The 13622-nt window shown below is 34.4% G+C and overlaps 1 protein-coding gene across 1 annotated transcript in view; it reads right to left on the reverse strand.

Annotated features, from left to right (window-relative positions):
- Window positions 1-1952: 1952 nt before the first annotated feature.
- Window positions 1953-13622, reverse strand: part of LOC149227015 (uncharacterized) — a 63166-nt gene continuing 51496 nt past the window's right edge. Inside the window, 7 exon segments of the mRNA XM_089380375.1 lie at window positions 1953-2272; window positions 2492-3106; window positions 3109-3467; window positions 5075-5648; window positions 9535-9680; window positions 11120-11281; window positions 11485-11564. Of these exon segments, the coding sequence (XP_089236501.1) occupies window positions 1953-2272; window positions 2492-3106; window positions 3109-3467; window positions 5075-5648; window positions 9535-9680; window positions 11120-11281; window positions 11485-11564 (2256 nt within the window).

Below are 13622 nucleotides of genomic sequence, written 5' to 3' on the forward strand. Positions count from 1 at the left end.
TAAGGGCTTCAATTACATAAAAGAGTAAAATTTTGATATTTCATGGCCACATTTGGCCCAAAAATGTAACCCACCATCATGTATTTACCTGCGGATTCTTGAAGATGTTGGAAAAAAATAAAAAGGTCCAACAAACATCAAATGTGACAACCAGAGTTCTATTAAGTTGACAAATAATTCAATTTATCATGCTAGATCAAAATATATTGAAGTCCAACACCATTTTGTAAGGGAAAATATACATTCAAAGGATGTTGACTTAATCTATTGCAATACAAGTGAAAATGTAGTTGACATCTTTACCAAGCCTCTTGGAAAGATAAAGTTTGAAATATGTAGATAACAACTAGGCATTATGGAAAATATATTTCTTCATTAAAGGGGATGTTAGAATAATGTAAGAATAGAGTGTTCTAGAATTGTGACTTGTTTGGTTGATGAGTTGTCCTCTGATGAGTTGTACTGGTAGGTTGTTGAGTTATTTTGTCAAAAAATCTTGCACCTATTTTGTACATTCAAAATACTTTTTTTCAATAAATTCCTAACCGTCCAAGCATTAAAAAATAAGTTCTATAAAATTTGACGTGATCACTGAGCTACATGTTACAACCATAACAAGGAATTCCGATTAAATGAAATACATATCAAAACGATTAGGGATGGGCTTTGGAGATAAGGAATGGTACTTTGGTGACGTCGCACCTTGGGATTTGGTGTGGAGATGAGCGATGGGCTTTGGAGATGACGGATGGTACAGTGGTGACGTTGTACCTCGGGCTTTGGTGTGGAGATAGGGATGGGCTTTGCAGATAAGGGATGGTACAGTGATGACCACCTTCGAGGCTTTGAAGATGACGGATGGTACAGTGGTGATGGGCGCGCGTTGGAGATGAGGGATTGGCATAGTGGTGGCGTCACGCTTTGGGCTTTGGAGCTCTGGTGATGGCGGCGATGAGCCGAAGTCACCACTCAACAAAATATCACTATATGTCACTTACCAGTGACAATAAATACACTACGACTTTTCCTTCCACAGTTATTCATAATTAGACATTAGTCTTACTCATTGCTTCATTATTCTTATTCATAATTAGACATATAATTAGACATTAGTCTTACTCATTGTCTCATTATTCTGAAAGATAATTAGAAATTAGTCCTACACATTACCTCATTATTCTTGACATAGAAACGGATTTGAAACAGAATTGCCATGGGGTGCCTCAAGATATACGTAGGAAGTGGCATGTGATAGCTTGCGCTGGGAATATTCACTCCCCTAACACTTCAACCGGTTACAAATTTTGATTAAATTAAAGAGTAGTGTAGTGGTATAATTTTGATTAGAAAATAGTGAAAATTTAGGTAAGATTTTTAATAAAATTCAGTTGAAATTTTAAGAAATTTAGATTACAGTTGTTAAGTTTGAGGGATTTTTAATTGTTTTTTATGGTATTGAATCCATTTCCATTATAAATACGATTCAAACACTTCCCTGTTTAGATTTTTTGAAAAAAATGAAAAATTTACCTTAAAAATAATTTTAAGAGTGTCCCTAAAAATCTCTTTAGAGGGCTTCCTTGACTGATACCAAATTAAAATACTATATGCTTGCTAACTTCTCTTAATAATTTGAAGACTTTCTAACTGTTTTTAATAATATTGAATCCATTTTTATTATAAAAACTATTCCAACACCCCTATATTTAAATGTAAAAAAAAATGAAAAAATTACCTTAAAATTATTTTTAAAAGTCTCCCTAAAAATACCTTTGAGGGCTTCCTTGGACAAGACCATACCAAATTAAAATACTATATGCTTGCTAGCTTCTCTTCGTACCTTTTGATATTAAACAAACAAAAATCAATAAATAATATTGAATAATTATAAATTAAAAAATATATTTAAAAATAATAAATGACTTGACACTATCAACCTCTGCTTCAATAGTTTAAACCAAAACAGTGCTTGCTCTAGAATGCAAAGTTAATAGTACAAATTTATATCTCAACGATAATCTGTACATAGAGTGCATTGTCCCTTGAAAACGCTTAACAGTTGCAGATTTCAAGTTAGGAAAATTTGGAAAACTTAATACCTGTAACAAAGCCTTCCCTGCCCCGCCTGCCACTGGGAAGTGAAGTAACGCCAAGTACAGTAAGAGAAACGCACTGATACATTTCAACTTGTATGAAAGAAAAGAGCGCTGCCACTGGAATGTGAAGCTTTCCATGCCCTGCCATGCCACTGGGTTGTGAAGCTTTCCATGCCCTGCCATGCCACGTTGAAGTGAAATGACGCCATGGATAGAAAAAATAACACACTTACACATTTCAACCTGCCCGAAAGGAAAAAAAGGGGTGGGAACCATGGTTTTCCCACCCCATTAAAAAAAACAGGCAAACATATACCGTGAAAAGCAATTAATGTAAAGTTCAGCAAGTAAATCCAATCACAATACCCGACGACGATACGATTATTTCTTCATACTCTGTTGTTGAAGCCGGACTTGTTCCCACGACAGAATGGCTTGCAATATACTTAAAAGCAATACGATACATCCTGCCAACGTAGATGCTACAAGGCACGCCCTTGGAAAGTACTTATATCTCAGTTCAGCACATATCATTATATATTCGTAATTCGTGTAGAAAGTTGTAACGGCATCAATCGCTGACTCAATTGGTTCGTACTTACCCTTACCCATTGCTTTCCGCATTCCGTCCCAGACACCGACTACCTCTTCGTCGGTGGCCAAGCCATTGTGGATTATACCGCCATTTCTCAGCACCTCAACATCGGCAGCTGTGCTGATCAACCGGTCCATCAAATCCTCATAGCACAGCAGCGGTTTCGTTTCCTTTTTGCAAACGAATGCCTCGAATGCCACCAAATTTCTCATGACAACTTCTGTTCTCTCGTCCATTTCGATGGTGGGCAAGTGAATCGTGTGGGTTTTGCTATCGAAACGTATTTTGTTGAGATGTTCAACGTGCGCAGCGAATTTCACTCCTTTTCTTCTGAGTTCTACAGCTGATGGGAGAGTGATGTACCTCCTTTTCTTCCACATTCGATAGTGTTCTGCATGATCTGTGGGATCCGAAGGCGGATGATATTTTCATACACGAACCCTAAAAGATGTGAATCTGGCCTTAATGAGGGAGCGGCTAAAACATATGAATCCAGCTTGTCACGTTTGCATAGAAAAGGGGATAGAGTGTGCCAAATGTGTCTCAAAATTGAGTTGAGATCGAGATCTGTGCCTGCCTGCCATTGGAGGATCATCTGTAAGGCAAACATGGGTATTTGATTTTGTACCTTCATAATATCTTCCTGCACCGCTGCAAACATGGTAGTTTGATTTTCCAGTTTCATAATATCTTCCTCCACTGCCGATGGTAGTTGGTTTTGTAAAAAGAAAAAACGAGTTGCTTGATCACAGTCTGATTCCCGGGTGAAGATCTTCCTAAAAAACCACAACAACAATATATATTTTAGAAGCAAATTCATAAATATAAAATATATTTTTAGAGTTTAGTATATTTTATTGAGATTTTTTTTAAGTTGAGTAGTATTATATTTCTATAATGTTCAACTTCTCACTCCACTAAAACATAACACAAAATTTCAATCCAAAACTTCTGGTAGAATAAAACTTCATTTCCAATACCATTATCAATTGACTTACCCAAACCTCAAACCCCAACCCTACTGACTTTATTGAAAGTTTTTGATAATATTTTATTTTAATAAATTTAAATTCTAATTTATCAATAATTTATAAATTTATCAATAGTTAAATATGTTTTAAATGTTAAATATAATAAATAAAAATATTTATAAATACTAAATTTTATTTCATTTCAATTTCTGTTTATATTAATAATAACACAATATTACAATTCCACACATAATGATTGTTCCATTCAAACCATAGAAACCCAGAAAACGGCTTTTACTGGTTAGAAATAAGTATGGTATGGTTTGATATTATTTGCAGACACATTAATAAAAAATGTTAAGTAAAGATGTATATATATATATATATATATATATATATATGAAGAGGTTGATTTTCGATTGCATCTGGATAAAGGGACACGCTCTGTTTTTGAGATAAAAGGAAGTCTCCCTTTGGTTTGACTAAACAAGGGCGCTAATTATTTAAGCAAAGTAGTTGTTTCAGGAATATATGTAAGGGTTTCTTGAAATTGTTTATATTTTCAATTTACAAGCTACAGATCAGCTATGTGCATATATCGCAGTGATTATCTTGGAAGACATTTATGGCTTCTTTACAGTTTTTCAGAAACAGCTTTGCTTTTAGTTTCTTTTTATCGGATCATGACAGTGTGTTACAAACTAATTTTAAACATGGAGGTTCCATAACAAATTTTGTATACACATATACAAATTACGAAGAAAATACTATTGTGGCCAGAAGAATGCGCACATCTATTTTATTGTATAAATAGAAGTTACATTTTTTTGGAATAAATATATATATTTAATTTATTATATAAATAAATAAAAATTTATATTTTATTTGTTTGGTTAAGAGTTCCTTAAAATATGTTAATTATTCAAGATGTAGAGGTATCTGGAAGAAATTATAGCCTACTTTTTTTAATAATTAGTTTTCCTTGAGTCATCCTGTATGAGTAGATAATAGTCTGTAATGACAGTCCCCAAAGCTAATGGATTTAATATTTATAAAAATAAATAAATAAATTACATTTCGTTAGTTTGGTTAAGAGATCAAGCAAATAAGTTAACTACTCAAGACAAAGAGGTATTAAAGCTTACTTCTTTTCATAATTAGTTTTCCTTGAATCATTCTACATTAGTAAATAATAATTTGTGATGATCGTCCCCAAAACTAATTTCTTAACCTTATACGATTAGACTGTTCTATGCAATATCAAAATATATATATTTGAATGTTGCAGAAATGTAATATTGGATAAACCTGGACTCAAAAATGTTAAAATCGGGATCCAAAATGATATATACTTGTGGTATGAGAGACTTTGTTGCCAAATCTGAACATGAGGGTTGTAAAGGAAAGCATACCTTAAGAATCGCAAAAGGAATAAGCCGTCGCGAGCCAAGATCCAACCCAGTTCCTCGTCACTCATTGCATTACAAATATGGAGGAGCTCATACCATTGCCGAATCTTACTACCCTGCACTATCATGTCTGCAACCAGGTTCTTGAAGGGAGGGCGACCAGCTCTGTGAACGAGTATGTGAGGGAGCTCGTCTTTGAATGTTTCATATTTGCCAAGTTGGGGTTTTCCGAAATGCAGAGGACCGAGTGAAACCACCTGCGGCACATAAGCTGCTTCCAACTTTTGACTCGGCAGACGATCCACTATGCTGGAGACGCGTGGGGCGACTGTCGCAACTTCACCCTCCGCCTTTTCGGTTTGCATTGACGAGGGATATAGCATATCTATGCTGTGGGTGTCCATGGTGCGGCAGCTGCAAAACCCAAAATCCTCCTTGGCTTTTAGCAAAAAACCCAAATGGACAGGATCAGAAATCTGGAGATTCAATGCCCTCGAGGGCGACCTCATGGGTAAGGGGAAGTTCAAGGGCTGGCCATAGCTAATTATACACGGAAATGATGAGCATCTTAACCAGGCTTAACATGGTTTAGAGTCTCGGGTGCCAAAAACCAGAGTGGCTGCATGTACAGAAAAAGTAAACACGGTACACTGTTTATCGATTCGATTGATCGATTGGGCTTTTCCTTTCCTAACCACTGAAATATAATCATATTTTGTTTTTTTTTGGAAGATACGCGAATCACACAAAATTTGCAACAAACTGCCAACAAATAAAGAGGCACAGGAAAAACCAAGTTAGGTGGGAAATATATCAAACCACTGGCTGTATATAAAAATATGTAGTGGAAGTAATGGTTTGGCGTGTCAGTGTGTGTATTGAAGTGTCAATTTAAAGTCTTAAAGTGCCAATCATGTTTGAATTCTATTACTAGTTATTTATAGTTGTTTTTCTAGTTAAATATTTTTTTTGAATTTAGATTGGTTTCAATCAATGATTGAGATTTGAACAAGATATTTAAATAAATTATTTAAAGATTTATATTAATTAATTTATGTTAATATTAATTTCATATATATTTATATATAGGAAAAAAATATTTTTTTGTGGTTAAATTTTTTATCATTTCAAAATATAATTTAAATAATGAAAAATAACACTTTATATTTTACATTTAAAAAAACATAAGTCAAAATTCCCTCTATCTAATTTAAATCTATATTTAAAATAGATCTAAACTAGTACTAAGACTAAAATCAAATGAATCAATGATATATATACTATACATATAACTTATAATGCACGCTTTCTATGGTTTCTAACAATTGGACCGGGATCAGTGAAGATGTGGAAGTAGTTACCAAAAATTGGAAGACCAGTCACCAATAATAAAGAGGTTGGGAGATAATTTACACCTTTGGATATGACAAAGTAGTGGTGAGAATTGTCAATGATGTATAGCCGGGGTAATTGTGAGGGTTTAATGATAACCTCCTCACCTATATTCCATTCATGAGACATGATGACTATGTTGGAAAAAATCCTGAAAAACGGATTCTACATCCAGCTATGCTAAAGCTTTTCAGTACTGAAAAAAAAGTAATGGCGAGAACCCACAGATAAGACAGACAGACATAACTTAGATTGCTCAGTGTATAAATACAAACCTGGAAGGAATTGCAGAATATGACTATAAAAAAAAAATGTAGAATTTTTTTATTTTTGATGGGGATACCTGCAAGATCATGATAAAGGTAGAACATTTCTTGTGTGCAAAACAGCCGGAGATTATGACGGCCACCGTCTTTTGAACAACTCATGAAGATCACATGATCTCAGTAATTACGGAGAGTAAGTGGGAGTCGGATGATATATATATATTTGCATGATAGTATGTACGATCTATGGGTTGAATGGCTGAAAGTTAGATGATTATTTTTTTTTCTTAAAAATTAGGCAATTAGGCTGTATCATTTATGGGTAAAAGCAGGTTTCGTTTTTTCCAATGTTTTAAATTTTTTTTATTGAGTTTGGTTTTTTTTAGCCATGGGACAATTTTTAGTGTTGAATTTAGTTAGTAACAAAAATCTCCGACCCATTAATCAAGAAATTTTATTTTCAACTTCTAAAAAGAAATAGAATCAAAATAGTAAGTTTAACCGTTTTTTTTTTAATCTCAGCAAAATAATTTATTGTATTGTATTACAAGTTGTGGTGTATGACGGATATGAATTAAATTTTATTTTGAACTTCTAAAAAGAAATAGAATCAAAATAGTTAGTTTAACCGTTTTTTTTAATGTTAGTAAAATAATTTATTGTATTACAAGTTGTGGTGTATGACGGATATGAATCTTGTTTCTAAACTTATGATTAATTTATTTCATACCCGATCTAATGTAATTTTTTTTAAATAGTTAGAGTTTATTGAAAATAAAAAATTGCTTTTTAGTTTTTATTAACTTACTCTGAAAATATCAAACGGATTTTAAAATAGAAACCAAAATGTATCGGTGAATGTGAAACACAAATTCTACACACAAAACATATGAGCCGGTTCCAATTAGCTACTCGCCTAAAATAACTTGAAATGCAACCACATACTAAATTCGTCTATCACTTAACTCGACTTGACTTGACAGTCAGTTAAGTGACTCTCTGACAGTCAGTTAAGTGACTCTCTAATTTTAGCCAACTCCTCTCCTCATGTGGGAGTAATTAGATTATTTTAACACTCCCCCTTAATTACGACCGCTAAACTAAGACATGACTCATGACAACTCAAACATGTCTGCCGTCTATATCTCAACTAGGCTTACAACACCCAAGTTTCTTTTGTGAAACTCAAACACATCTTTTACTAATGGCTTAGTAAATATATCAGCGAATTGATTACTTGATTTACAAGGCTTAAGTGAACTTCTACATTGCTCACAAGTTCTCCAATAAAGTGATATTTAGTATCAATATGCTTGCCTTTTTGATGAAACACATTATTCTTGGCTAGTGCAATCGCTGAGATTTTGTCCCAATAGATTGTTGTTGATCCTTGTTGTTTCTGCTTGAGTCCATCAAATACTCTTCTTAACCATACTGCTTGACATGATGTTGATGTTGCTACCACATATTCTGCTTTTGTTGACGAAAGTGTCACAATATGATGCTTCTTAGATGCCCATGTTATCACACCTGAACAAGGATGGAACACATAACCAAAATTTCTCTTCCTATCATCCAAACTACCTGCAAAATCATTATTTGTGTACCCAATCAAATCCTTCTTTTATGTGCTTGCATACATAATGCCACAACCTCTAGTTCCTACTATGTATCTCAGAATTCGTTTTCCTTCTCTCCAATGTGTGTCTTTTGCAGTCTCCATAAATATGGAAATCAAAATTACTTCTTGCATAATATTTGGTCTTGTAGTTGTGAGATACATGAGACTGCCAACCAATCTTTTGAATAGAGTTGGATTGACATTTGATCCTTCATCATCCTTGCTTAACTTTGTACCTGTTGCGACTGGTGTAGGGACAAGTTTGTAATTTTCCATCATGATTCTTTTCAGCAAATCTCTACCATATTTATTTTGACAAATAAAAATTCCTTTTTCAGATTGCTCGACTTCTACTCCAAGAAAATATTTCATGAGACCAAGATTTGTCATCTCAAATTCTCTCATCATGACTGCTGTAAATTCATCTTACTCAAGATCACCTGTAAAATTCATGCCATCAACATATAAGCAAACAATAAAAATGTGTCCATGCTCATTTACCTTTATGTACAAGGTAGGCTCAATGTTGTTTTTGCAAAATCCATTCTTAATAATGTAGTTGTCAATTTTGTTATACCAAGCTCTAGGCGTTTTCTTTAGTCCATAGAGCGCTTTCTTCAACTTGTAAACTTTATCTTCTTTACCTTCAACTTCATATCCTGGAGGCTGATGCACATAAATTTCTTCTTCTATAATTCCATTCAAGAAGGATGATTTCACATCCATTTGATATACTTTCTACTTGTTCTGAGCTGTTGTGGCTAGAACAACTCTTATAGTATCCAATCTGGCTACTAGAGCAAACGTTTCTCCAAAATCTATTCTTGGTTGCTGCGAGAATCCTTTTGCTGCAAGTCTTACTTTAAATCTGTCAATTTCACCTTTCTCATTCAACTTTGTCTTGTACACCTACTTCACACCAATGAGATTTTTGTCTCTTGGCAAATCAACCAAATCTCATGTATCATTCTTTTCAATAGTTTCAATTTCTTCATTCATGGCTTTCACCCAATTTTCATCTATGATTGCTTCTTCAAATGAAGAAGGTTGGAATGACAACGAGGCAAAATTTGAACTAACATCCAAATCATCATAAATATCTTTCATACTTCTCATCTTTCTCTTACCATTGCTTGATTCATCACTTGATTGATTGCTAGGAGAATCTCGATCTGTTGATCTACTTGAAGATCCATGTTGCTCAGAAAATCTTGGAGTCCTTGCTGGCGTGACTCTGTTTGGTGTCTGCTCTTTTGATCCCTGCTGCTCATTTTCTGCTACATCATCCTCTTCCATCAATGGTGCTTGTGCATCAACTGTTTTGTCTACACTACCATTCCACAAATCTTTTTCTTTGAACACAACATCTCTGCTAATTATGGTCTTCTTGGTGACAGAGTTATACCATTTTTAAACTTTTGATTGCTCACTATAACCAGTAAATATTCATTTTTCACTTTTATCATCCAATTTTCCTCTTCGCTCCTTAGGCACATGTGCATAAGCTACACATCCAAACACTCTGAGATGAGATATGCTGCAAGACATACCTGACCATACATCTTTTGGTACTCTATTCATCACACTCTTTGTAGGAGATCTATTTATCACATAAATAACACATGAAACTGCTTATGCCCAATACTCATCAGACAAGTTTCTTCCTTTCAACATGCTCCTTGTCATGTTCACAATGGTTCTGTTCTTTCTCTCTGCTACACCATTCTGTTGCGATGTGTACCTGGTTGTAAACTGTCTTCTGATTCCATGTTGTTTATAGTAATCATGGAATGTCTTTGAATCATATTCTCCACCATGATTTGACTTCAATACCTTGATTTGTTGATCACTTTGCTTCTCTGCTAAGGCTTTGAATTCCTTGAACTTTGCAAAAGTTTCAGACTTCTGCTTCAAGAAGTAAACCCAAGTCTTTCTGCTATAGTCATCAATGAAAATGAGGAAGTAACAACTTCCACCAATCGATTATGTCCTCATAGGTCCACACTTGTTTGTATGCACTAGCTCAAGAGGTTGTTTTGCTTTGTATGCAACTCCCTTTGGAAAACTTTCACAGTGTTTCTTCCCTAAGATGCAACACTCACAAGTACTAGCAGGTTCTTTGATGGGAGGTAATCCTTCGACCATTTGTTTTTGCTGCAATAATATTAAACCAGAAAAATGCAAGTTTCCAAACCGAAAGTGCCATAACCAATAATCATTAGAACATTCAACTGTAAACTAACTGAGGTGATCGTTGTAATTCACGACTAGAGGAAAGAGTATGTTCCTCATTATCTACAACGTTGTTATCAATTGCTTGCTTGGGGGCTTTTCATATATAACACATTGTTGTCCTTGAAGGATAACTCTGTATCCCTTCTATGTCAATTGACCAACACTTATCAAATTATGTTTGAGACCAGGAACATAATATACCTCTAATATTGTCTTCATCTCCCCATGCTTGGTCAGAATGTTGAGCACTCCTTTGCCATCTACATCCATTGTCTTTTCAGTTCCCAACTTTACCTCTATCTTTATAGATTGATCCAAATTTGCAACCAAACTCTTGTTGCTTGACATGTGGTTACTGCAACCACTATCTAATAGCCACACATTATCAGAAGGTTCATGCATGGTATGACAAGCTAGGAACATGGAGTTAGTACTCTCTGTAGTGACATTAACTCTTTGGTTCCCTTGATCAGCTATCCTCTTTCTGCAATCATGGGTATTTTGACCAAATTTATTGCAATAATAAAATCTCACCTTTGATTTGTCAATTCTTTGATTATTGATGAAGCTTCTGATGTTGCTTCCACTTTCATGTATATGCTCTTCTCAGCCATATCTCTGACCACCATGTCTTCCACCTCGTCCTCTGCCTCTCGATGTACTTCTGCCTCAACCTCTGTCTCTTGAAATAGAAACCTGACTTTTTAAAGCAGTCTTTAAAGTGAAATCCTTATTTCTATCTATCCTTGCCTCATTTGATGGAAGTGATCCCATCAACTCATCAACTATTAGTGATGTCAAATCCTTGGCTTCTTCTATGGCTACTATCACAACATCAAATTTGGTAGACAAAGATCTGAGGACCTTCTCAACCACTATTTGATCTTTAATTTACTCACCGTAAATTTTTAACTGATTTAGGATAATCATGACCAGATTCATGAAGGAATCGATGTCCTATGTCTCCTTCATCTGTAGCCTTTCAAAATATATCCTAGTATTCAACAACTTAACAATATTGACTTTGGCCATACCTTTATAGCTGCCACAAAGGTATCCCATGCTTCTTTTGTTGAATGTGTTATCATAATCTTCTGGAACACTTCTCGATCTACTCATTATTGGATACGATGCAACATTTGTGCTTTCTTCTTTTTGTATTTCTTCCATAGTTCCCTCTCTGCATTAGTGAGGGCTAGTTCTTCTTCTTCATTTTTAGGTTCTGAAAACCCAAGCTAGACATAATCCCAAACATCATAAGCCTGCAATTTGGTCGCCATATTAATGGCCCACACATCATAATCCTTCCCTGTAAACGTTGGGAACTAGGGCTGGAAATTTGAGAAAGCCATATTTCTTCAAAAACAAACTTTCTCCTAAAATAATAAATTCCTCTTCTGCTAAAGAAATTTATAAACCCCTTATTTATTTTCTATATAAAAATATCTTTATATAAAAAAAACTTTATAAAGTACTCACGCTCACACCTTTATAAAAAATTTAATTAAAAAACTTTTCAAAGCCTCTCATATAAACCTTCACTTTATATGAACCTCTCATACATAAACCAAAGGAACTTGACTTTGCACTTACAAAAAATATATGTTCTTTGCTCTATTAATGCACCTCTTATGATGACGGGTTGCGTGCTAATGTCGTTCATGACAATGGAGTCCCACTTTAGTCCTCTAACGCTACCAACATCAAAGTTAATCCACGTGTTTTCAAAACACGGTAAGGTTGCGACCTATAACGCAGCTCTTTGTTAGGCCCATGAGCATTGTAACACACTAAATACCATTGTAAGGTGAGTTATAGCTCAACTAAGTGGAACATAAATTATTTCTCTTCTCTCTCATGCATTACTGTTGATCCGCTCTCGCTGGATCTTTGTAACCTCGCTCTGATACGAATTTGTTGGAAAGGTAGATGAGCCAAAACACAAATTTCACACACAAAACACACGAGTTGCGACTCTTCTATTGATCACACAAAACTTGATTGATTATAATGAACCCGGTGAGGGATATTTATATGTCCCCAACTAGCGACTCACCTAAAATAAATTGACATGCAACCACACACTAAATTCGTCTATAACGTAACTCGACTTGATTCAACACTCAGTTAACTGACTCTCTAATTTTAGCCAACTTCTCATGTAGGATTAATTAGCTTATTCTAACAATTTTTTGGTACATGGACCTTCATTCCATGACTATCTATTAATCCCAAGGAACTGGGAGTTTGGGACATTGCAGTTTCTTGAGAGGCTCAATTAGTTTTGTTTCTTGGTTGTTTTGTAATGATGATATTTTATTTTTATTTTTATCAATGCTTAGATAGAAATTAACAAGAGGTAGTGGCAACGTCATTGTTCTTGTTTTTTTTTCACATTGCCATCACATGAATTTTGTTTATTGTGCAAAATTATGTGTAAAAATAAGATTATTCAAATAATAATAATAATATAAAGATAAAATAAAATAAAAATTAATAATATTCTTCAAAAATTTAATAAAAAATAAAAAAAAAAACTTAAAATAACGAAAAAAAAAAATTTCTTAACTGAAGGATAGCTAAGATACTCTAAGTGGAAATTTTGAAAAAAGAGAAAATAAATCAAATTAAGAACAATACTATACATAAATTACAATTGCCATGTCATAATAATACAATCAATACCCCATTATCTTGTTTAAACATTCTACAATTTCTTGATTTCTATATATTATATGGTAAAATTAAGAACAAAACTATGAATCAGCGTGCACCATCAATGCAGTGAATACTCTATTATGTCAAAGCAAACTCAAATTGCTAGAAATTTTGGGCAGAAATGCATTTGGGTTTTTCTCTAGTGTGTTATCACTCCTCCGGATCTCCAAGGCTGAGGAAGAGTCCGACTGAGGTAACCACAGACCAGTCTTTTAGCTTGGTAGCTAGCCCTACCAAGCCGGAGAGGGCTCTCTCCAAAGGGTCACAGCTAGGAGGGTTGGATAGTTTAGGGTTTTAGGCTAGATGTATAGTGCAAAGG

Source organism: Pinus tabuliformis, chromosome J (assembly GCF_031772625.1).
Source record: "Pinus tabuliformis cultivar Carrire ecotype Pingquan chromosome J, CPIR1, whole genome shotgun sequence".
NCBI classification, from domain to species: domain Eukaryota; kingdom Viridiplantae; phylum Streptophyta; class Pinopsida; order Pinales; family Pinaceae; genus Pinus; species Pinus tabuliformis.